The sequence below is a fragment of the Sciurus vulgaris genome (assembly GCF_902686455.1).
Source record: "Sciurus vulgaris genome assembly, chromosome: 18".
Classification (NCBI taxonomy): domain Eukaryota; kingdom Metazoa; phylum Chordata; class Mammalia; order Rodentia; family Sciuridae; genus Sciurus; species Sciurus vulgaris.
This window is the reverse complement of record NC_136479.1, coordinates 3,878,895-3,904,730: the sequence shown is the minus strand read 5'-3', so window position 1 is coordinate 3,904,730 and position 25,836 is coordinate 3,878,895. Positions and strand designations below refer to the sequence as shown.

Below are 25,836 nucleotides of genomic sequence, written 5' to 3'. Positions count from 1 at the left end.
TTACAGGTGAAAATCCCTTATAAGCAATGTTTTCCTCATTCAGGAGTTTATACATCAGTGCTCTTCCGGGTTTCACATTTGCCTAGTATGTTGACCTTCATGATACAGATATACTCCGCCCCCAGTTCTCTATCACAAACCAATTTACCAGCCTTCCGGTGGCAGTATTTCAAGGAGTTACTAGCCTTGAGCTGTGAGAGTACAGCCTGTAAAAGAGGGACTGTTCTAATTCCCTAATGAAGAGTGTCCTGGTGAGATTGACACTGAAGGAAGTCCTAGGAAAGTGAATGTTGTGGTTCTTGCCTTTCAGGTGCTTGGTTGTGACAAGACTTAAATAGTTCAGATGAGGTTTTGTGCAGAATGAGTGATGCAGGTAATTATGAAAGGCTTCTGAAAGAGGAAGAGGTCAGTAGAGAATAGTGAGGTCCAGGAAGGCTGATGGAAGTAGCAAGCCACAAATCCAGTTCTGCAGGACAAATAGAGTTTGGGTGGGCAGAAACAATAAGGGCAGTTTAGGCAGTGGGGATACTGCCAAGATGACTGGCATGGGAAGGAAGAAGCTCCGTGCCTAGGATAACTGGAGCTTGGGAGTAACTGAGGCAACATGTTTGACCAAATTTAGTTGACTCAATGAAGAATTACACATGTTTGAAACAAAATAGGAACTCTGCCAGATTATAGAGGGCCTGAAAGCCATTGTTTGATTTTTTTTTTTTTTTTTTTTTTTTTTTTGTGGTGCTGGGGATTGAACCCAGGGCCTTGTACTTGCAAGGCAAGCACTCTACCAACTGAGCTATCTCCCCAGCCCCTGATAATTTTTTTTATTGCTGAAAGGCTAGATGAATAAACTACGATCTCTGTAAAAAATGAGACCCAGAAAATTGGAGTTGAGTGAACTTGAGTGCTCAGCCAGGCACACAGGTGCAGCCAATAACAAAGGATGTGCATACTGAATACAGACATAACCTGCTATTGGTGGTAGTTATGATATGATTTCTAACTCCATGACTACAGCTCTTTGGTTCATAAGCAAGTGGACATAGGCAGCTGCTAGGTGTAAGATCCTTAAGCCTTTTAAATTCCCTTGATGGATCTCTACATAAAAAGCTAGTTAAGGCTGAGCATGATGCCAGTGACTTGGGAGACTTGCAGGAGGATTGCAAGTTAAGGCTAGTCTCAGCCACTTAGTAAGACCCTGTCTCAGAAAACTAAAAAGGGCTGTGGGTGTAGCTCAGAGGTAGAGTATGTGCTTAACATTCATGAGGCCCTGGGTTCAGTCCCTAGCACCACCCCCCCAAAAAATATATATTTAAAAATTAAGACACTCTGGGACTTTTAATTGGAAGACAGTTAACTTGGATAAACAAAGGGTAAGGATGTAGAACGCTTCTCTAAAAGAGGAGTGCTTCCTTAATGATCAGTGTTAAGGTAGATTTTATTTAGTATCTTCATACTATCAGAAGGTAAGATCTTCAATTGGCTGGTGGCAACATATTGCTTTGAGGAAAGAACTCAGGATTTGTTCAGCCTAAAATACATTCAGACCCTGGTGCCATCTACTCTATGGTTGGGCAAGCTGATTTACCTTCCTAAACCATTGTGTTTGGTGTGGTTTGGCAGATAGCAGGTGTTCAGCACACATCAAGTCAGGATATAGATCTGTTACAGGACAGGAAAAAAAGCTGGTAAGAAGAAGCAGGCAAGTGGGTATAAGCAAATGTGAGAGATTATGCTCCTGAGAGCAAGCAAGTATGTGTACATATATGTTTGGAAAGAAAGGAAGCTAAGTGAGAAATTCTATAAGAAGTTATCCAGGTATGCTTTTTTGACCAAAAAGGCTTTGAACATGAAATAATGCATTGTTCCACCTTTATGGAAAAACTGCTATGCCTTGCCAGGAATATGGTGTGCTGTTCAATTTGTGCTTCCATGGGGATCTGATAGAAATAGTCAAGATCCAGACAAAGGGACCTAGCAGACAAAAGAGTAGGACTCTTCATATGGGAGAGCAGAGACTGAAAACAGCATGATCAGAACGTTTGAACCAGTGGATGGCCTTTAGGAGTTGACATTGCATGTGGAATGTTATGTGACTATGCTCGGGACAAGTGCAGAGAGTTACTTCAAGGTAATACAGGTAGTAAAAGTGGATTTTTAGGAATGAGAACTGATGTGTGAAGGACAGAGCTCTAAGTAGCTATAGTAGAGACTGGACTCTGCCCTTAAACTTAATGCGGGAGGTGACAAGTGTGGTCCATCCTACAGCAGGGGCTCCATTGGTTCCTTGGCCTCACCCAGTTGGAGACTGTTCCTGACTCAGTTGGGCTATTCCTGTATTCCTGAGGAATATAATATTCCATAAGAGATACTCAGTTTCAAAATCAACACACTACTTATGGGGAAAAATATGTGACTAGAATTCTTCTGGCAAGGACATTTGTCAAAGAATAAAATGGTTAGCCTCTTACAATATATAGGGTGATTATAATCCTTTTAGAATCCCAATTTTTCTTTCTCCCTTTTTCTACCAAAACCTCTCACAATTGTGTGGGAAGAGAGAGCCAGACCTGCCTGATCATACTTCTCTGGTGAGGACAGAACCTTCTAAGATGGCTGGGTTCACTCACCAAGCCATATAGCCAAAACAATTTCCCACAATCATTTAAAGAACCATTTTCACGTAAATACAAAGGGGAGAAATAATTTCATCATAGCATTGCTAGTTCCACCATGTCACACAACCAAATGTCAAGCATCAAATGTGTGAGAGTCCACCTTGAACAGTCTGATCAGTGATGGTCACCCATCAGAGAAGAGACAGCTCAGGATTTAAAAAGTTTCATCAATGGCAATGGATCACATAACAGTTAAGTTAACTGTTAACAGTTAAGTTAACAGTTAAGTTTAACAGTTAAGTTAACAGTTAAGTTTAGTTTGCAGGTCCTTAGACGCCACCAGAAACAAACCAATTCAAAAATACTGTGGACAAAGAGTGGGTAGCTTGCAAACTACCTCAGAGTTTCCATAGCATCTTCACTGCTGCCCTTTCAGGAAATGTATGGATTTATCCTGGTTCTTCTCCCCACCCCACCAGATCAGGAAACTGAGAGGCCAGGGGGCTGTAGGTTTTAGTGATAAGATGTCCAGGATCCAGCCTGAAGAGCTTTGTACATCAAGCCACATCTAAGGTGGGACAGGCCTGGCCAAGTGTGATGTTTTTGAGTCAATATACAAATACCTCTTCTAGAAACATCTGTGTTAATGCTGAGAAACCTAGCATTTGGGACCATGCAAACATCCTTTTTCTTTTCACCTGGCACCAACTGGCCTACTTCTCCTACAGCTAGCCCCATCTAATGGTTAGAGAGTTGAGGCAAGGGGACAGTGAGGGCCACTGTTCCAGACTGAGACAGCAGTATCCCCATGCCACAGCACAAATGCTCCCCTAGACAGCATCAGTTAGCTGCTTCTCTCTCAGCAGCAGCAGGAGCAGTTCCTGGCCTACTGGGGACTTCCATGGATAAGCAGGTGTCGTGTGATGGAATGGTACAAACTGGCCCCAAAAGATGGTCCAGTCATTTATGAATGTAGGCAACACAACCTAAAATCCTCATCCAGCATTTGGGAATGTTTTCAGGTTTTTGAAACAAGTTCTAAGTTCTATCTTATCTGCAAGTCTTTGTTGATGCCTTTAAGATGATATTTGCTTGAAATTAACTGAGAAATCCTTTATTTTCTGTGTGTATTTCTTGATGCCTGTATTTCTGAATAGATTAGACTTGGTCCTATAACACCACAATAATCCCTAGTCTTTCCATTATTTGACAAAAAAAAAAAAAAAAAAAAAAGACATAAAAGAAATTGCTTACTGAGTACTACTTACAAATCCATATGAAGAAGGGAACCCATATCTTCTGATCCTGTCCTTATTCTTTCCTTTGGATTTTGTGCCCGTATTCATTTTCTCTCTCTCCCTTTGTCCATGCCACCCCCACACCCCTCTAGCCAGCTTCAGTACAGGTCATCATATCTAGATGAAGGTTAAGTCACAGGTGAGGGTCTTTGAGATTGGTCATAGATGGACATCTTTAATACAACATCTATGTATATGATTTTCATTTAAGGGGAAAGCAGATCAGAGTGTTTGAAATGCTGGTTTTTAAATTCAGTTGTAGTAGGGTAATCTGAGTGTCTTAGTGGTAGTTCTGAATTCTCAGGTGAAGAGACTTTTTAGGAAACGTAGTGGGACACCAGGGTGAGTAAGCTGCTCTGGGATCCATTATGTGCAGTCTTCAAATCATGGGGGACATCTGGACAGCTGGAATAGCCCATGTTCTACACAAGAGCCTTTAGTATAAATTTGATGGGTTTTTGTTTGTTTTGTCTGCTGGGGATTGAACCGAGGGTCTCATGTATGCTATGCAAACACTCTAGCACTGAGCTACATCCCTAGCCCCTGACTTGTTTTTCATATATAATACAGATTTATTGTTTCAAAAACAAAAATTTAAGCAGTAAACAGGAAAGCAGTTCCATTTATCCCCATCCCTCAGCTGTTCAAGTAGACATGTTTCCTGTGTCATGTCCCTCCTGAAAGGTTGGTGAAGAATCTAGAAGTTACGTGTATTCGTTTTTGCAAGCTACACACACTACTTTTCTCACCTTTTCCACTTAGCCAAATATTTTAAGGGGCCTTCCTTTTCCTTCTCTATAATGGCCTCTCAATTACTAGTTACTTTTTTTTAGTTGTTTACTACCACAAGCAAAGTGTAATTAACTCCCTTCTACATAAAAGCAAAACCTCGCACTTTAGACAACCTGGTAAGCTTGTTTTTTCTGATTTCCCAGCCCACAGCAAATTAGACTTAAAAGGTACAGCTCTATCCAGGCCTTGGGAGGAGGATATGAAAAAAATCACAAGTTACAGCTTATTATAAGAAAGGAAACAGAATAGTCATTTAGGTCTGGGAGTGTAACTCAGTCATAGAGCACATGAGAAGCATGAACCAACCCCTTGGTCCCATGCCCAAGCCAGTGAGAAGGGGGTCAAGGAATCATTTAAAAACCAACAACAAAACAAATGCTAAAGCCTTACCAAGTGAACCTTCTAGCACCTTTTTAACCCACTAATGGGCAGACCACCCCACAATATGCCAGGAAGGCACCAGTGATTATTTATTGAGCATCAGTTGCATGCCAGGGCCAGCTGATTGCCTTCAAATCAGAGGGGTGCTCTGCTGAAGTTCTAGCTGGAAAGCACACCCACTTTAAAAAGAAGGAGGGCTGTGGTATAGCCTTCAGATAAAAAGTACCAAAGTAACTTAAGTTGGGTTCACTTAAGAGGTAATCCTAGGAGCAGATGAGCTGGTGTTTGCTTGACTTTCTGATATCCCAGATGCCTATTCAACAATAGGTCCGTTTCCCCAAGTATGCTAACGTTTCTTACCTTTATCCTCTTAAAGCCTTTTTTTTTAAAGTCTTATTTGTACTGTTTAGAAAATCATTTTATAGTTTCAAAGATGGTTGTAGAGAGGAAAATTTCATTGTAGTATCTTAAATTCCTATCTTGAGGGTAAATGGAATTTCGAGTGTACTGTTCCTTGTGGCAAAAATCAGTAATTCGTTTAAAATGCTTCAACAGAAAAAATAGAGGGGGGGTGTTGATTTATTGGTGCTTCCTCCACAGACATCCTTGCCTTTGCATTTTCTCTGAATCAGAGATTGAGCAAGGCTGGGTGGGAGGTAGCGATGCAGTAGCAGGAAGGAGTGGGTGGGATGAAAGCTTTTTGGAACCTGTCGTCTCACTCCACACAAACCACCTTGTTGGTCTCCTGGAAACTTGCACAGGTCTCGTCTTCTGACCTGCACCTCCTAGGAGGGTGAGGCAGGTCCTCAGTGCTGGCTCCGACATTTCGTCTTCACACAAGTTTGTGTTGTCTCCCAGCCACTCAGTTAACGTAGCAGCTTAACTGACTGCATCTAATTGCTCCGGTCTGTCCTTACAGTCACTGTAAATGCAGGGAGAGGCAGGGGAGTCAGTTCAGTGGCACACTTGCCAGGAAATACGAGGTAAGCTCTCCTTTCCTGTGTTCTCCCAGGGATTGGACTCATTGTGTCAAATTGCAGACCTTAAGCTGAGTTGGTCCCTCGGAAGCATCTACTTTATGACTGTGGCCAGAGCTCTGTGTCCCTGTGAGTTGTTTAGATTAGCAATAGAGGACTTGCCTCACTCTCATTTGCTGCCTTGCATTCGTAGGCTGGTGGCCCAGGACTGTCAGGTGTGTTCTGACCCATCATCACAGCTTTTACACAACATCCAAAGTACAGGTGGCTGCGGGGAGTTGTGGCATTATTTCTGTATACAGAGGTTTGTAGTTTCAGTATTAGTGAATATCCTCTAGCCTTCTTTAAGGAAGAATGTTAAGTTAGTGAGATAGCCCAGTTTCTACATCCTTAGCCTGACCCACTTTTTCTGAAGGTTACACTGTGACACTGATGGGCATTGCAGGATAAAACGTATGTTAATTAACTGATCCATTGCCAAACCTGTAATACTCTCCTTTATACTTGAATTCTTTAAGCTGAATGTCATTTAGGGAAACCACAGAAACCAGCTGTTGCAAATTCACTCAGGTTAGTGTAGTAAGCCAGGTATTCCAGAATTAATGACTGGCTGCTTTTTTCAGTTTGATATGTTACATGTTGATGGTAGAAATTAAAAATTGGAGCTGGCTTGACTCCCCTAGTCCCTGGCCCCTCCGCAGCATGGCGCGGGGTGATGCTGAAGCAACCCACGGAGTTCCAGACAGTGCTGCACCCCTGTGCCCAGCCCCATTCTGGCATCAGGCCCCACAACATGGCACCACCACTTCAGAAGGAGACTCTACCACCCCTTCTCCAGCTGCCCGCCCCGCCCAGCAGCAAGCGGCACCTTCCAACTCCGAAGCAACTTTCTCAGAACATAAAGCAAGAATATCGTCCTTATCAGCAGTCTCTAAATGTCTCTAAGTGGAGACATTTAGAAGTCGTTCTCAATCACAGTGAAGCTTGCACTTGGGAAAGCCAGCCTCGCTCCTCAGCACTCACAGCACCTGCTTCTCCAGGTTCCTTTGGATGAAGAAGGACTGGCCCACCTTTACCCTTCAACCAGTTGGAATAATATGTGAGAGGCTCTTAGAAGACTATGAAGATAAAATCCAGGAGGAATGTGATCACATCCTCAATACCAAACTAGCAGAACAGTAGGAATCTACTGTGAAATTTACACATGATCAGATTATGCGGCCATATGGAACAAGACCAACAAGCTACGTATCCTGAAGCTTTTTTGCATTATCTGGGTACCAGGTTTGACCTCAAGAGATGACTGCTATATACTTTTTGCAGCAGGTTTGATATCACATTTCAGCTCCAAACTTTGGATCCTGAGAACACTTCAGTGATTCTGCAGGTCCATTTTATACAACTTGAAAGACTAAAACTTTCTGAGTGCCACAAGCTTATCTTTCTTTTCTAGTCATCCAATAAATAGCTGTGCCCTACTGTGATAGATTTTCCAAACAAAAATACCTGGAGCAGCAGTTAAGCAAAATATGCTTTCAGTGTCACTCAACAAATAGAGTTTCCCCAAGCACAGTTCTGTAAGAAGTGTGTGTAAGTGTGTATATATATGTGTGTATGTGTATTTTAAGTTATTTGTGTTGTGCAGATTTTTTTTTTTGATCTTGGGGATTCTGGCTGTGAATCTGATGTATGACAATTATAGTTAAAAACATTTGCTTGGTCTACAGATCATTAATGTTTTGTGACCATATAAGTTGTAATAGTGGATTATTTTATGTATAGGTATTATTGTTAAATACAGGGACTGTTTCCCAGCACAGAATGTCAATCATAGGACGGACTTTAGATGTGATTATGATGATATATCCTAGATCTACAAATGTGTGGTGATGAATTAGAACAAACTGGAGATAGGCCATGGACTCTACCTAGTTCTGTTAGAAAAAAAATCTTTGACTCCAAACCTTAAAATATCCTGTGGAGTTGGCACTCACCTCATTCATACAATCAAAAAGCTCCCTGGACAGGGAACCTGTAAAGGGAAACAGTCTCTCCTGGAGCAGAAGCATTAGGGTTTGCTCAGGAGCATAGCATAAGTGAGCAAGGGACTGGGCCAGGCCCCAGCAGCACTGCTACTTGGGAGGAACCACTTCATCTTTGTATCAGTTATTAAAAATACAGTTCAGATTATTTGATCAGGTTCCCCCAATTTCTGAGGTGTCCATGTTCAACTGCTTGAACTTTGTTTTGGCAAACTCCTACCTGAAGTTATTTATAGACTGTTCTTCACCTTGTTTCCAAAGCTGCAGAGCAGAAAGTAGCCTCTGTTTTGAGGGGGTGGAGTTAAGTATACATTTATTTTTTACTCTGACTTGTTCAGGATCACATTTTACAAAATGCTTTATTTCCTTTATTGTTGTTTCTGGAAAGGAAAGTTCTATTAAAATTGTTTTAGTTTGAATATAGAATTTTTTTTTATTATGGCTTATTTTGAAAATATTTGAGTTTAATTCAGATGTATGCCAGTACCTTCCGAAGTAAGGTAATATTCAGAGACAGTTGTTCTGATCAGATGGCTTAGAGAATTCTGGAATATTCACATACAGAGATTCCTTATTAATGAATGTCTTTGACTTAAGTGTAACCAAAAACTACAACATTATTCTTTGTACATTTTCATTATATAGTGTTAACAAACTTAGTTGCAAATAAAATACTTAAGCTACTAAAAAAATAAATTAAAAATTAGACATCAGAGGAGTGTGTTCTACCTTTACTCTCAAGAACAATCTCATTGGTAAGGGCCTTCTTTTGTGACGGCTGCCCTCATCCAAAACCATGTGTTTTGTGTGGTTTAGTGGCCATGGATACCATCATTTATGAACAAATATAGGCTCCGTGACTGCAAATATCTGTAAGAGTCACCAACTTGAGAAGATGTTGGATTTCTTTAGCTCAGACCGCATCCCTGACTCTTGGTTGATGGGCAGAACATAAATTTGGCTCAAGTTGTTGACAGGCAGCAAATGTTTTCTTACACACTCATGCCGCCATGGTTTATGATGCTTCCAGAGACTGATTACCAGGGATGCATGTGTGGTCTTTGTGCCGTACAATGAGACTATCTCCAGCTTTCTCCTGCCCTGAGCAAGTGTCTGGGTATGTGTGGTTGAACACTGAAGCTAATAAATGAGAGTAGAAACAAGGGTGTATAACAACAATTTCGTGTGAGGTATGTTCTGATTCTGATTTGTGGTGGTGGCTGCTGTGGTTCTGCTTGACTTGTTTCAAGAAAATATACTATAGCCTCAAGAGTTCAGGATGGTTGATTACATGTTTTTAAAAAGTGTCAAGCCATGGGGCTGGGGCTGGGGCTGTAGCTCAGTAGTAGAGCTCTTGCCTGGCACGTGTGAGGTACTTGGTTCGATCCTCAGCACCACATAAAAATAAATATAGTCCATCTACAACTAAAGTAATAGTTTTTTTTGTTTTGTTTTTTTTTTTTGTTGTTGTTTTTTTTTTTTAAATGTCCAGCCTCTGAAATTCCAGTTATACTAAATGGATGTTTGCATTCTGCTCTGGTGAGATCTTTGGTAGTTTTTGGCATTCACAGTATGGATCACATTCCCTTTCTCTGTTTTCTGCTAGTGCCTGGATCAAAGTGGAACAGCTAAAGCCATATCATGCTCATAAAGAGGAAATGATAAAGATCAACAAGGGTAAACGATTCCAGCAAGCTGTGGATGCCGTTGAAGAGTTCCTCAGGAGAGCCAAAGGGAAAGATCAGGTGAGAGACTGTAATTTTCCCTTTAATGCTAGGCCTGTTAGTTGGCATAGTTGCTAGCAGATTAAATGTCACCCAGTCCCACAACTCTCTTACGAGATACCTGGAGAGAGCAGTACTTCAGTTTTTAAATATCAACCTTTGGCTCATCAGCTTGGAACTCTGTACCTGCGGCTCACCTTCCAGAAGAATTTGTTGTCAGGGAAGTTTCGTGGACCAGGAGGAGCAGCTTAGTTTTGAGGTGCAGCACAGAGCATAGGGACATAGCCTCCAGATGTGTTACCTGAGAGTAAACCCTACCCCCTCACTTTGGCACTGTGGACAAGTGACTTGATACTTTTTTTTTTTTTTTTTTTTTTTTTTTTTAATTTACTTCCCCCAATGTAAATGGGGGTGACCAAATAACCTATGTGTAGGGTGTCTGTGAGGATGACTCACAGAAGTGCCTGTAGTGGAGCGTGGCACTGTTGTGTTGTTGCAGCAGCAGCCGTTGTGTGGCTATCATCATTATTATTAAACTTTCAGACATCGTCCCACACCTCTGCTGATGACAAGAGTCGGCGTAATTCCAGTGAGGAGAGGAGTAGGCCAAACTCAGGTGACGAGAAGCGCAAACTTAGCCTGTCTGAAGGGAAGGTGAAGAAGAACGTGGGAGAAGGAAAGAAGAGGGTGTCTTCAGGCTCTGCAGAGAGAGGCTCCAAACCCCCTCTGAAAAGAGCCCAAGAGCAAAGTCCCCGGAAACGGGGTCGGCCCCCCAAGGATGAGAAGGTTTGTCTTACCACTGTAGCTTCTGGGCTTAGTGACCTCCTTGTGTGTAAGGCAGGGCTGGACCGTGCAGCGTGCTTCTGCTCCCCAGTGGTGTGGAGTCCTGTCGTGATTGCTGCCCTGAAGAAGCTCCCAGCCCAGATGAGAGATGAATGCACAGGCCTGAGTCAGGAGAGCAGTCCACCTGAGCCAGTGTACATGGGCTGGCTGGGAAGGGCTAGTGACAAAGGAGGAAGGTGCCCCAGAGGTGATGGCGTTGATGTCTTGGTACAGTTGGAGGACAGTGAGGCAAGCAGAGATGGGGCAAGTCTTCAGTAGATTGTGGAGGGCCTGTGGTCTTCTTAAGCCCGTGGGCCCTGTGCAGCTGTTTGAAGTCAAGGTGGCAGTGTGCGCCAAGCATTACAGGTTCAATGCCAGGTACACATTCATGAGGGTCAGTAGTAAATCCTGAATGGAGTAGGCTCCAGGCTCAAGGGAGGAAGCCTCCCTACAATTTGACAGCCAGTTCTGGAAAGGATGAATGTGAAAAGGAAAAAGAAGGTGATTTCCAACTTCGCTCCTGAGAAAATAGTCCTTACAGAGGAGTCAGGAGATGGAGCTGGCTCTCCAGGAGAGAAAAGAGGGTGTTTCTATGTGGGGTTGGGGTTTCTAATTTGTTTTTTGCTATGCTGGGCATCAAACCCAGGACCTCATAGATGCTAGACAAGTGCTGTACCACTGAGCTACACCCCAACCCCTGGTTCTGTTCTGAATGTGACGAATTTGCAGCGTGATCTAGACAGGACTAGAGATGTAGGCTTGGGAAGCAAACCTGCAGGAAGGTGGTTGAATTCATAAGACTGGATGAGCTCCCCTTGGGAAAGTAAGTAAGAAAGGCAGAGGCTGCTCTGCAGGAAGGAGCTTGTTCAGCGATGGCACTACCAAAGTTTCCAGCAGGGAACAATCAAGTGGGAATGGTGCATCTTCCACATTCTTACTGACAAGACTTTGGTCCAGTCACAGAAGCCCAGGGAGAACTTCCAGATGAAGGGCGTGGTCTATATGGGGAACACACAGGAGAACTCTCAGCAGCAGAAAAAAAGGAACATAACCCAGATGACCAGCAAGAACAGTGGGTGACCAGGCCATGATGAAATACTAGACATCAGAGTGGCTGGCAGATTCAGACACCAGTAAGGCCAGGCAGACAGTGGGAGCCAGAGAAGAAATGGTCGAGCATGCAGGGAGAGTAACTTGGGAGGCTGAGGCAGGAGGATCACAAGTTCCAGCCCAGTGTCAGCAACTTAGCAAAGCCCTAATCAACTTTAGGGAGACCCTGTCTCAAAACAAAAAGTAAAAGGGGCTGGGGATGTAGGTCTGTGAAGAGCGCCTGCCTAGCATGTGTGAAGCACTGGGTTCAATCCTCAGCACCACATAAAAATAAATAAATAAAAAATAAAGGTATTTAAAAATAAAAAACACACTTTGTGGGTCTGAAGGAACATCTTTCTGACTGTGGCTGCCACTGTGTAGTCTCTGTTTAGAGACAATCTGTCTCACTATTAAATGGCCTAAAACAATAGGAGAGCGAGTGTTGAGGGAGCCCTGTACCCAATGACCATGAGCCAGAAAGTGGAGAAAGCTCCCAACTGCAGTGTGCAGAACACTTCACAGGGAGTGTGATCTGATCTGACCCACAGTAGCTGTCATGTGGCTTTTGAATTCTCTTCCCAGGGATCCCAAAGGAATCTGGGCTGTTTTCCAAATTCATATTGCCCTAAGGCAGGCATCTCACCTTAGAGAGAACCAGCTTCTTTTTGGATGAGGGGAAGTTTAGGGAGACATTAGGACTAAGGCCCTGAGTTTGTGACCCTGTGACTTCCTGCAGCTGCTTGGCCTTGGCCAGTTCCTTTGCCTCAGTTTCCTCATCTGGTCATTGTTGTGAGCATTCAGCGAGTCAGTGGCCGAGCCCTGAGGCAGTACCTGTGGCATACTGGCCTTGTAGTTGGTTTTTCAAGGGTGGTAGATGGTTGCGCAGTGAGAGCTGGGTGGTGGCTTTAGTGCAGCCAGAGGCCTCTGCTCAGGCTCGCTTGTAAAGGCTTCTCGCAGGCCCCAGTACAAAGCCATTTCCCTCAGGGCTGAGTTGATCATCCGGAGAGTGATAACACAGTTGTTTCCGTCCAAGTGTTCTCCCTGTCGTTGACCCTTTCCAGTATCCCTTCTGCGTAGCTTTTGTGCTTGGCCTAACCTGTGGTGAAAATGTGTGTCCTGAGGAGAGGTTGGAGCGTGGGGAGAGTAGAGGTCAGGTAGCAGTTTCAGCTCAGCATCTTCAGACACACAGGGGAGCTGTGCACGGACACTTTAATTTTGATGCCGTCTTCCAACCTGATCTGTCCTGTAGCCTCAAAAGAGTGTGTATTTTGCCATAGTTATTGTCATTTGACTGGCAAGCTCCTCTCAGAACCGGAGCAGAGCACAAGCTGATAGCTGGGCAGAGCCACAGGTGAGTCGTTCCAGGCATCATCTCCTGCCCCGTTGATAATGATGTGAAGGGCTGACCTCGATCCAGGAGGCGTTGATTACGTGCCAGCAGGCCAGGCTGGATTGGGGCAGTGTCTAGACTTCTGTTGGTGAGCCTGCTGGCAGTGTGCTCCGATGCTCTTGCCAGGGCCCTTCTTTCCTAGTCTGAATTGACAGCTACAGCTCTGGGCACAGACCAACACAATAGAAGTAGCACAGTCAAGCCTGTGACTCCCCTAAAGTTTCAAACTCATGCAAAGACCAACAATTTGGGAATTGTACTTCATGCTGGACCCAGAGCTGTATTCACCTTGCTCCCATTCTGTCTTCCCTGGAGCTGCACTGTTCTTAGCCATGTGTGATCATTTAAATGTAAATTATACTGAATTCAATTTAAAATTGAATTTCTCAGATGCTTCCCAGAGTGGAAGCAGGAAAATTTATCTTGTAACCAGTCAAGTAACTGGTGGCGGTGGCCAGAGCTTGGGAGTTAGTAGTGAGGATGGTGAGGGGCAGGATAGATAGCCAGTTGTAAAGCAGCAGTGGGTCAGAGGGAGAAGAACCAAGAAGGACTTCCAGGGATCTTGGCCTGGTAGAACAGTGGAAGAAGCAGTGTGGGCAGGGGAGCTGCAGAGTTCCTGGGGCACATCCGGATTCACATTGGCATCCAAAGGAACATGTCAGAAAATCCATAGAGGTGAAAAGGGAGCAGGTGGGAAGAGGAGGTATGAGGTACCACCTGAGCTGTAGGGAGAGACTGAGTGGGTTTTTTAAAGCTCAGCAGTGACCTCTTGCCCAGGAGTGGGTGCCAGGAAGAATGTATAGAAGAGGAGTAGCTCCAGGATGACCTCCCTGGATGTGTTCTAGCTTTACTGTGTTGCAGCTATAAAATTTGGACAGCGTCCTCACCAGCATCTTTTTTTAATTTTAAAGATATGGTGGGTTCCACTGGAGTTGTGGCTTAGTGGCAGAGTGTTTGCCTAGCACATGCAAAGCACTGGATTTGATTCTCAGCACCACATATAAATAAATAAATAAAGGTCCATTGCCAACTTAAAAAAGTCACTACTGTTTCTTAATGTTCATTTAATATTCATTATTTGCCATAAGGAATTTTCCCTGTAACTTTGTTGACAACACTGCAGACCATAATCAGGCTTTCTGATTACCTCCATCCTTGTGAAATATAGACACAAGAACATATTTTATCATTTCAAGAGTGAAAAAGAAAGGCTCACATTGTGTCTCCTGGAAGAACTTGCCATGTTTCTCTGTAGGAACAGTCGTCAGAATCTTGCATGGGGATTGGCTTGAACTTAAACTTAGTGGTGCTTACCAGGGGTTTAGCTCAGGACTGAATATGACCAAAAGGAAGCAAAGCGTCCTGATGCTGTGTCTTTTCCTCTGTAGGACCTCACCATCCCTGAGTCTAGTACGGTGAAGGGGATGATGGCTGGACCGATGGCCGCTTTTAAATGGCAGCCGACTGCAAGCGAGGTAAAGAGCTGTCTCCTGTCCCACTGCCAGGTCAGAGCAGCTTTTCCTGGCACTACTGAGATTCTCTTTTCCTTTTCCCCTTTTTTGGAGAGTCATTTGTTTGTTTAAATTGTTGTTGTTTTTGTTTAATGGAAAAATAGTACAGAAGTCTGTAAGGTAAAAAGTAAAACCCTAGCCCTTGGTGTGAGCATTAGGTTTGAAGTAACTGATTCTGGGCATTGGTCTAGTCCCTCTGCCACCAAAGGGGGATCATTCTGCAATTTTTTTTTCACTTAATATTTTAATATTTTTTTCACTTAATATTTTATAAACACCCTCTCTCTTATCCACAAATACAAGTCTCGATGTTTAGTGGTCTGGGATTGTACCACTGCTGTGGCTACACCTGTTCGGGGGATTCTTGTGAGCAGCTATGGAGGTCTACAGTTGTAGCTACTCTGTTCCTCTGTCAGAATCTACCCGTGGGTCTGGCCTCAGACACAGGGAGGTCTAAGCTCCCAAATTGGAAGAGTCCTAGGAATCACTATGGCCTAGTCTGCTGGGTTGTCTGAGTACCTCATGAATACTGAACACTGAAATACTAGTATGCTTGTTTAATATTTTCCTGCAGTGTTACTGGGAAAATTTGTATACCAGACTGGCAGAAACAGATGTCCTTTTCCGCTTGAAGCTGGGTTTTCCCTGGGTAAAACAGTAGTCTTTTCCTTATAAAAGGCTTACATCAAAAGTGGGAGAAGTTTCTAGACAGCTGTGAAAGGGATCAGACCAGAGGCACTGCAGCTGAGGAGAGTCCAGGTCCAGGCAGGAGCAAGTACCCTTTGGTGGAAGGTAACTTGCTTTAAATCGATTGTCTTCTGGTTTCAGCCTGTCAAAGATGCAGATCCTCATTTCCATCATTTCCTGCTGAGCCAAACAGAGAAGGTATGTGGCCCTGGGAGGAGTCCAGCCCTTGCTTGGGGGCCAGCCTGCTAGGGAATACACTCTATTGGAACTTCTTGATTAGTCTGAAAGTTAGGCTCTGGCCTAACCTAGAGCAGTTGGCAAAAAGTCACAATATAGGTCCATGAGGAAGTCATGTGATACTGAGATCAAAAATAAACCAGAATAAAGTTTTTCAAATTTAGCTGGCTGTGTGGTGGAAATATTCAGAGTCACCTTTAGAGGCCAGGGCATAAGCCAGGTACTACTAGCTGTCAGCCTCACGAAGTAGACTGTGTTGCCTAGGGGACAGTCCCATGGTCTTTCCCACAATCTTCAAGGCCATGGATTAGGCTGGACCTTGCTAGGATCTGATGATAGTTGATAGATTTTTAGTTGGACGGGTCTGAGTTTCAAGCCCATTCACACTGACCAGCTCTATAATTCTGGACACAAGACTCAACATCCTCTGATTCTCAGTGTACTGACCAGATACAGAAGTTGGTAGAGTTGTATGGAGGATTGAATAAGGTAACAGGTGTTAATTTCTAGCATCTCATTTGGAGTTCAGTAAAATTATACAACGAACAAGCCAGGGTGGTGCACACTTGTAATCCCAGCCACTCAGGAGGCTTAGGTAGAGGATCACAAGTTTCAGGCCATCCTTGGCAATAAGGACTGGGGATGTTGCTTAGTGGTAGAGTGCCCTCGGGTTCAATCCCCGGTATTGAAAAAACAAAAATTACATAACAAATAGTATTTAGTGTTAATTTCCCACTGTAGGCGTAACCTTTCAGGGAATTTGTATTACCTATTGTAAGACCTATTACCCTTTCCACTTAAAAAAATGATCTTTCTCCTCCTTCTCTATTAGCCAGCTGTCTGTTACCAGGCAATCACAAAGAAGTTGAAAATATGTGAAGAGGTATGTAGGTTGCATACATGTTTGATTTCCGCATGAGGCCTTGCTGTGTGCTGGCTGACTAGATGATTTGTACTTCCTGTCCCTAGGAAACTGGTTCCACCTCCATCCAGGCAGCAGACAGCACAGCCGTGAATGGCAGCATCACACCCACGGACAAAAAGTAAGACCTTCCATGAGAAGGCCTCCTGGGGCTTGGGTCTGCTGGGGAGTGGGAGGTGACTCCAAGGGGGCTCTTATACTGTGTCCAGCCATTGTTGGGATCAATTGGGAAGAGGGAATATTGTAATTTTTGTTGACAATGATTTGTCTGGGAGCAGTTTGACTGGTGGGAGACAGAAGTGGTCATTTAAGCAGGGCACGGTGGTGCATGCCTGTAATCTCAGCTGCTCAGGAGGCTGGGCAGGAGGATCGAGAGTTCAAAGCCAGCCTCAGTAATGGCAAGCTAAGCAACTCAGCAACACCATGTCTCTAAATAAAACACAAAATAGTACTGGGGATGTGGCTCAGTGGTTGAGTGCCCCTGAGTTCAATCCCGGGTACCCTCCCTACTGCCCTCCGCCAAAAAAAAAAAAAGTGGTCATTTAAATCCATAGTGTCAGGCTGGGAAGATAGCTCAGTTGGTAGAGTGCTTGCCTTGCAAGCACAAAGCCCTGGGTTCAATCCCCAGCACCGCCAAAAAAAAAAAAAAAAAGCTTACATTTATTAAATCCATAGTGTCTCCCTGGGGCGTAAGTGCAGGGGTTGGTTTCTGTAACTCCCTGTTGAGTCTTAAAGCCAGAGATTCTCAGACTTGGCCGTACCTCAAAGTCACCTGGAGTCAGCTTGTAAAACACCAGTTGCTGGCGTCTGCTGCAGCCCAGGGCTTCTCAGTCAGCAGGTCTGTGGTGGAACCGTGAGGACTCATGTTTCTAGCAAGTAGCAGATACACTGCTACTGCTGTCACTCTTGCTGTAAGGGGACCCATGATGAAAGCCCCAAGACTAGCCATCAAGGGAGGGTCGGGTGGTGGGAGAGGGATCAAGATATTTGAAATAAAGCGAGTTGTCCTGCCTTCCAAGCTCTCCCTGGTATTGCCTGTGGTCCTTGCTGTGTACCTGCAGGCTTCTTTTCTGCCCAGCCTAGGTCAGGAACAAGACCATCCCTAACCTGAGCTTACCCCAAGACTTGCCTTTGCTCCTCCTCTGTAAGCCACTTGTGTCTCCTGCACAAAATAACAGTTTGTTCCTTCCACCCAGTTCTTTCTCAGACTAAAAACAGCACATTTTTTACTTTATGATTTTTTCATGATGTTGAAATTACTAATTCTCCCAGGTTATTTTTAGCAGTGAAATCCCTTTGTGGAGTAGGGAGAGAGTGTTGTTGTGTGCTTGCAAAGGGGGAGATAACTATCATCCATTCATTAGTGATAGTAATGTTAGTTGTAAAAACAGCCAGGACGGGACTTGGGAGACAGCTCAGTCGGTAGAGTGCTTGCCTTGTAAGCACAAGGCCCTGGGTTCGATCCCCAGCACCCAAAAAAAAAAAAAAAAAAAAACAGCCAGGACAGGGCTAAGCATGCTCACTCAAGATCATGGTTGCCCCCTTAGTCAGCTCTTTTTCCATTTGAAGAATGGAAAGAAAACGAATTGTGTTGCCATGCAGTCCACATCACACCATGGGGAAGCTTGCCGAGTATGGTGGTACATGCCTACAAACCCAGCAACTCAGGAAACTGAGCCAGGATTAAAAGTTCAAAGCAACAACCTTGGCAATTTAATCAGATCTTATCTGGGAGAAAAAAAAAAAGGTGGGGCTGGGGGTTCCATTTTCAACATCTATTCAAATGATGTGGGCCCACAAAGAGGTGTGAGCAGTGGGTATTCCAGTAGGGACTGGGGACCTTTGAGTAAGGAAGTCAGTTTGCAAGGATGACTGCAGGTATGATTCCAGAAAACCAAAAATATTGAAAGGATGACTAACTCTGGGTCAAAGTTGAGAAGCTGCAGAGGATGTCCAGAGCTAGGAAGAAACCCAAATAAGAATGTGAAAGAATCTGAAATAAAGAGGCATTGACCTAGGGCCAGTGGCACATGCCTGTGATCCCTGGACTCAGGAGGTTGAAGCGGGAGGGTCATGAGTTTGAGCATGTCCCATACAAGAAGAGATGAAGTATGAGAACCAGAAAAGACATTGGGCAAGATGGAAGTCGTCTGCAAAAGCATGTAGAAACAGCAGTAGCAGCAACCAGCACCCAAGCCGTGAAGGTGAAGGAGGCAGAACGTGCTTCAGTCAGAGTGTCATGAGGGACTGCAGGTAGAGGATGTAGGGAGAAGTAGGCATGGGAAGAATCGGTACAGTGGGAAAAGTGGGTTCTAAAGCTTAGGCCAAGGTCTTGGCTTTGGAATAGCGGGACAGGGCTCCCCTCTGCTGACAGCAGGAAGAGAGAGGTAGGTGGGCTGAGAGCTGGGGAGAACTGAAGTCAGCAAGGAGAGATGTGGATGATCCTGCTTCCCATGACCTGAAGAAATTACCTGGCTCTGGATACGTCGCCTCTGTGACTTGTCCTGGATCCTGATGTGCTCTGAAATGGCATCGGAGAGCCTAGGGCTCGAGGTGGTTGGACAGGCAGTTGTTTGAAGGCTGAAGTTAGATAACTGCTTTTCCACTGTGATGGGGTCGTAGGCTCAGAGCCTCTTTCAAAGCAGCAGGAGAGCACAGTTGGAGGGCTTCCCCCTGACCTGTCCAAGACGTACTTTCTTCTGTGGCAGCCAAGGGTTTAGAAATGTCAGCTGGCATTTAGGGACACTTTCAGACTACAGCAGAATAGCCATAGGTACAGTGAATGCAGCAGGCCTGTCAACACACTGGTTGTGTTTCTGGCAGCCCAAGGGTCCATTCCCCAACATTGTGCTGCAGAAAGGACACATGCTTGCCCTGTCCCTTCCATTTCACCCTGAACTGATCAGTCCCTGTCTCTTTCAGGATAGGATTTTTGGGCCTTGGCCTCATGGGAAGTGGCATTGTCTCCAACTTGCTAAAAATGGGTCACACGGTGACTGTCTGGAACCGGACTGCAGAGAAAGTAAGCACCAGGGGTGGGCTGTCAGGCCTGGAGTGGGTGTGATTCCAGGGCAGACATCTCTCCTGTCATCTGCACTCAGTATTGTGTGGAGCGAAGTAGGAGAAGCCAGACTTAGTCTAGCAGAGTGGGATATACATAGGTCAATTGAGGATGTTATTATAAAAACTGAGAATTTAAAAACACTCATGGGTATAAAACAAAGGGTAATTTCCCCTGCTCCCTTCTGTTACCTGAGATAGTTCATGTTAGTTTTTTGTAGACACTATTCCATGCGTATGCAGGTACATATGTGTATGGGTTAACATCTGTCGGTGAGTGCTGTGTCGTGTCATTCATGTGGAGCAGGTAGATAGATCTCCTTTGTTCTTTGTAATGGCTCCTCCGTATTCTGCTGTGTGGACCTCTTGAGCAGTGCTGTGTAGCAGAACATTCTGCAGTGATTGAGATGCTGTGTCTGCTATCCAGTGTAGGTGCCACTGGCCACAAATGGCTATAGAACACTTAAAAGTGTGGCTAGTACAACAGCATAATTCAATTTTTAATTTTATGTCATTTGAATTTAATTATCCTTAGTGGGGGCCAATGGCTGCTGTATTGGACCATATAAATTTAGAAGATTTGAACCTATAGTGGTGGCTTCAGGAGATCCACACATGCCCAGATGAAATTCTAAATCTGTGAATTTGCACCTTTTGTAATGGAAAGAGGCCATGGGTCCCATCAAGTTCTCAGCCAAGAAGAGGTGAAGAACTATAGTCTCTGAATTCCAGGAAACTAAAGCCCTATATTTCTTACAGAGTAAAGAAACTCAAATAGTGCAGCCTCTTGAGCACGTGGTGTAGTCAGCACTCATTTGTGTGCATGTCTACATGTGTGCAGCAAGACACTGCCAACCCTGTGAGCGTTAAGCAGCAGTGAGGGCTGAGGTGGGCGTGACTGCTCAAGGAGGTAGTGGAGCCGACTGAAGGTTCTGAACTAACAAAACGTCCTAGGAGTTGGGGGTGAAGCTCAGTGGGAGAGCGCATGCTTAGGGTGCAAGGCCATGCGTTTGATTCCCAGCACTAAAAAAAAAAAAATGTTCTAGACAAAGCAAAATATTAACTTCACAGAATAAAGCACTTTTCGAAAACAGCAGACGGTTACAGGGGTCACGGGGGAGGGGAGGCCCGGGGAAACCGGCACCAAAGGCCACGCTCAGGTGATAGCACTGCCAGGGCTTCGATAGGCACTGTGGGGACCCGAGTCAGGAGTGAGATCTCAGGCCTCACTGGCTAGAGACTTTATGACTCAGATATTCTTCTAAGGCCCTGCTGCTGCTACTGAAGCTGAGGATAACCAGGACGTGTAGATAAATGTGGTCCCAAGGACATAGGAGAGTCCGCAGTTTTGTCTAGGGAGTATATTTCCCTTTGATAGAAGTGCCTCTGGCCATCCTGCCTTCCTGACGGGAAACCTGTGTCATCAACATGACCATTCCAGATTGACTTAGAAGGCAGGCAGCAGAGCAGAGCAGTCGTGAACTTAGGCTGGAGTCAGGCAGGCCCAAACTCAGGTCCTAGCTGAGCTTTCCTTCTTCTGCAGAACTCCCCTTCCCTGAGCCTGGACATCCTCACCAGTGAGGTGACAATGGGGAGAGCACCTGCTGGCAAGTCAGTGGGATGAATTAAAAGTACTAAGCATGGTGCTTGGCACAAATTGCTTAGTGAATATTATCTTTAAATTAGTACCGATGAGGGGCTGGGGAGATAGCTCAGTTGGTAGAGTGCTTGTCTTGCAAGCACAAGGCCCTGGGTTCAATCCCCAGCAACCAAAAAAAAAAAATTAGTACTGATGAGAGTCCCTGTGGAATTTGTTTTAAGGCTCTTAATGAAAATGATCCTCTGGTTCTTCTGTAATAATAAATAAAAAGCATAGTTTTAATTTTCAGAAAAGGGAGAGCAATGAGGAAGACCTTCCCAAAGGTAGAAAGACATGATCTAAAGCTTCATTACTAAAAAGACTGCTGTGGAAACCCAGGCCCAGCAGTAGACTCAGCAGCCTCAGATGAAGGCAGCATACTAAGAGTCAGGGAGGCGCATTGAGGGGCTGGTCAGAAAAAATAAGTTTAGGACAACTGGTTAGAAATGTGGGAGAATGCTAATCTCACATCCTACCACTTACTAAAATATGTTCCGAATCAAGTACTGAATTATTTTTTGTACCTGGTATTGAAGCCAGGAACACTTAACCACTGAGTCACATCCCCAGTCCTTTTTTTTCTTTTTTTCTTTCTTTTTTCTTTTTTTCTTTTTCTTTTTTCCTAAGTTACTGAGGCTGGCTTTGAAATTATAATCCTCCCGCCTCAGCCTCCTGAGCCACTAGGATTATAGGCGTGCACCAATGCACCCGGCCTAAATTAATTTTTTAAAGGGAAAATAAACCAGAGGAAACGAAAACTAATGTCTTTCTCTGCCTAGAAACAATCAAAATCACCAAAGAAAAAGATCATAAGGCTGGAACTACGGCTCTTTGGTAAAGTACTTGCCTCGCATTCACAAGGCCCTGGGTTTAATCCCTAGCACCACAAAAAAAGAAAAGAAAGCAATAAATAGTTTTTTGATAATATCCTCCCACAACAAAAAGTAAATAACTAAAAAGTGAGGGCTGGGGATGCAGCTCAGAGTGAGGGCACTTGCCTACCTGTCCCTGCTCTGGGAGATGTCCAGGAGGATTGGCCAGGCACCTCTGGCTTGCTGGCATGTTTGTTGTGCACTGCCTGCTGCTCACGGTAGGATCTGTGACTTTTGCAGTGTGATTTGTTCATCCAGGAGGGGGCCCGCCTAGGAAGAACCCCCGCGGAAGTCGTTTCAACTTGTGACATCACCTTCGCCTGTGTGTCGGATCCAAAGGCAGCCAAGGACGTAAGGATTCCCCCTCCCCTCAGCATCTCAGGTTGTAGCCAGGAGAGCTGGCTGGCCTCCTCCCCTTCTCCCTTGCACATGAATGAGTGTCTGCATGCAGGGCTTGAATTTCCCATGGGGAGCCAACTTCCATTGGGAGGAGTAGTTGCATAAGTTGAATACAGACACCCTTTAATTCAGAGCAAAGAATAAAAACTACCTGGGCCATTGAAGTCAGCTGAAACAATTCTTGTTTAGCTGGAAGCTTGTAGTCAAGCGTTCCTTTGGTCCAAGAGCCAGCTTCACTAAATTTGTGTGTGTGAAAGTTCAGGTTAAGGAGGCATCCTGTTAACCTCCTGCTTGGGCTAATCCAAGTCCATGCAAAGAAGCCCCTCAAAAAAGAGGTTGTCTTAAATGGTTGGGGGAGTGGTCACAGATAAATGGGAAGGTACCAGATATACTTTTCTATTCCTTCCTTATTTTATTCAGTGGCTCTTTCCTTTTCAGCCCTAGTAGTTAACTCCTAATCAAGAAATGAACCAAAGGAAGCAACAGATCTAATCTCAGATCTGCAAGGGCTCCTAAGCATCTAGCTGGGAGCTTGGGCTATTGCTTTTCCCTTGTGTCCCTACAGCTGGTGCTGGGCCCCAGTGGTGTGCTGCAAGGGATCCGCCCTGGAAAGTGCTATGTGGACATGTCAACGGTGGATGCCGACACAGTCACTGAACTGGCCCAGGTAGCAGCCTTGTTCAGACTTTTTCTCAATCATCCTTTCAGTGGGTGCCCAAGTCCCAGATTGACCGTGCACGAGTGTAAGCAATTTGGTTACAAAGCCAGAGAGAAGAGACACCAGTGCCTTGGAACTAGCCTGTCTTCACTCTCCACCCTCAAAGCCACAGCTAGTCTGAACAGCCATGAGAAGTTGCTGCAGGATGGGCATCAGGACCTATGGTTGACATCCTGACAGTGAGAAACAATCCAGGCTGCCAGTTGGGCCTTTTGGTTTAAGCAATTACCTGCTTTTGAGTCTAGCAAAGTATCCTTCCACCTGTCTTCTGGGCTCAAGCAAAGGAGCAGTGACTTTTGGACCCATGTGTGTTCTGCAGGTGATTGAAGTTAGGAGTGGGTAGTGTCCAGAGGAGTCCAGGGGGGCCGCTTTCTGGAAGCCCCGTTGGCATGCTTACATTTGCTCCCTGGTCTTTATCTGAAATCCAGGGTAGGTGGGCGTGGTGGTGCACGCCTGTAATCCCAGCGGCTTGGGAGGCTGAGGCAGGAGGGTCATGAGTTCAAAGCCAGCCTCAGCCACTTAGCAAGGCACTTAGCAACTCAACGAGATCCTGTCTCTAAATAAAATATAAAAAATGGCTAGGGATGTGGCTCAGTGATTAAGTACCACTGGGTTCAGTCCTCAGTATCAAAAAAAAAGAAGAAGAAGAAATCCAGAGGAAATGGAGACCTTGGCTGCTCTCTCATTACTGTCTGTGACTCCTGGATTCTGGAGGTCATCCTGCTAGACCCTCTCAGTAGTAGTTCTACAGGTGCAGCTTTGGTACCTTAGCATGATTGCCATGTGCTCCCATACCTCTCCTTCTGGCTAGTCTGATGAGAAGCCATGGCCCCCATGACATCCTTGCTCCCTGCTTGAGACCCCTATGAGAGGCAAGGCCTTCAGAAGCTGTGACTTTTCCTCACAGGTGATTGTGTCCAGGGGGGGCCGCTTTCTGGAAGCCCCAGTCTCAGGGAATCAGCAGCTGTCCAATGATGGGATGCTGGTGATTTTGGCAGCTGGAGACAGGGGGTTGTACGAGGACTGCAGCAGCTGCTTCCAGGCAATGGGAAAGACCTCCTTCTTTCTAGGTAACATGCCTGCCATCCTGTCGGGGTACATCAGGCTTGGGGGAACCATGCACACTGGTGACAGTGTGTCCTGCATGGCCTGCCTGCTAGGCACCCTGGGGGAAGTTTTCATTTAATGTGCACAGTTAGTACCTAGAAGGAGGAAGTTCTGTAGGGGGCAGGTGAAAGAGGCTCCCCGGAGTATAGGGTTGAGGGCAGGCTTGGAACATGACTCTTTGCCCTGGGCAGGTGAAGTTGGGAATGCAGCCAAAATGATGCTCATCGTGAATATGGTCCAAGGAAGCTTCATGGCCACCATCGCCGAGGGGCTGACCCTGGCCCAGGTGACAGGCCAGTCACAGCAGACACTCTTGGACATCCTCAATCAGGGACAGTTAGCCAGCATCTTCCTGGACCAGAAGTGCCAAAGTAAGTCACCTTTGACCTCTAGAGCCTGGGTAATTGGGTCAGTCAGCTGTCACAGAAGAGTACTACTTCTGGGTTCATCGAATGGAAATATGCCCTTTCTCCAGTCAGTCCATAGACAGGACAGAATTTGGGGCACAGGCTGGGAGCTCTGTCTCTTGGGCATCAGAGGTCACAGGAGGGGCCAAGAGGGTTCTGCCCTTAGGAAACTCAAGTGTTCAGTCCTCATGTACTACAGGTGGTTGTTTCAGAGGATCCTTGGATTTCTAAGTAGCTCTCCCTCCTCAGATATCCTGCAAGGAAACTTCAAACCTGACTTCTACCTGAAGTACATTCAGAAGGATCTCCGCTTGGCCATCGCGCTGGGCGATGCCGTCAACCACCCCACTCCCATGGCAGCTGCGGCCAACGAGGTAACAACGGTGTGCGGCCCAAGCCCCAGGATCCTGCGGTTCTTTCCTTTTATTATCTCTGCCCCTTTGCTTATGTAGCTCTGCTGTTTATTCTTTTTCACATTTTATTCTCACTACCGTAGCCTGGGAAAGGAAGGAATCACATGTATTATAGAATTGCACTCTTCTCTTGCTTTTCATACAGAATAAGTCTAGTTTCAGTCTTTCAGTTCAGGATGTAGATCATCTTTGCTCTTTTTCTACCCATTAAGGTGGAATCTTAGACCATTGATTTTTAGATTTTTTTTTTTTTTTTTTACCCAAGGGTGATCTACATCACAAAGCCCTTTTTTTTTTTATTTTGAGACAGGGTCTTACTAAGTTGCCAGCACGGCCTTCTTGAACTTGAGATCCTCCTGCTCGAGTCTCCCAGATTGTTGGGATTGCACTTGGGTGCTACCATGCCCCACGAGACATTTTTCTTCATGATGAGTGCTAAAGCGCTGGGCACAGTGGCGCACACCTGTAAATCCCAGCAACTCGGGAGACTGAGGCAGGAGGATCAAGAGTTCAAAGCCAGCCCCAGCAATAGCAAGGCACTAAGCAACTCAGCGCGACCCTGTCTCTAAATAAAAAACAAAAGAGCTGGGGATATGGCTCAGTGGTTGAGTGCCCCTGAGTTCAATCCCTGGTACCCACCCCCCCAAAACAAGTGCTGAAGCTATCAATTTCCTTCTGAGTCACAATAATTTCCCTTGCTATTTCTTCTTTGATCTGTGGATTATTTGAAA

At 45.2% G+C, this 25,836-nt stretch overlaps 1 protein-coding gene across 4 annotated transcripts in view; it reads left to right on the top strand.

The window, feature by feature from the left end:
* The window catches only part of GLYR1 (glyoxylate reductase 1 homolog), a 33,378-nt gene that overhangs the window by 3,022 nt on the left and 4,520 nt on the right, over positions 1-25,836 (top strand). Inside the window, exons 4-15 of one of the 4 annotated variants that reach the window (XM_079121693.1) lie at positions 9,712-9,850; positions 10,373-10,615; positions 14,522-14,608; positions 15,473-15,529; positions 16,401-16,451; positions 16,538-16,611; positions 19,413-19,512; positions 22,320-22,412; positions 23,026-23,127; positions 24,086-24,248; positions 24,477-24,656; positions 24,942-25,066. In XM_079121693.1, coding sequence (XP_078977819.1) covers positions 9,712-9,850; positions 10,373-10,615; positions 14,522-14,608; positions 15,473-15,529; positions 16,401-16,451; positions 16,538-16,611; positions 19,413-19,512; positions 22,320-22,412; positions 23,026-23,127; positions 24,086-24,248; positions 24,477-24,656; positions 24,942-25,066 — 1,414 coding nt within the window. Of the gene's footprint in view, positions 1-9,711; positions 9,851-10,372; positions 10,616-14,521; positions 14,609-15,472; positions 15,530-16,400; positions 16,452-16,537; positions 16,612-19,412; positions 19,513-22,301; positions 22,413-23,025; positions 23,128-24,085; positions 24,249-24,476; positions 24,657-24,941; positions 25,067-25,836 lie in introns of all 4 variants that reach the window. The other 3 variants (XM_079121692.1, XM_079121695.1, XM_079121694.1) reach the window with 3 other exon arrangements.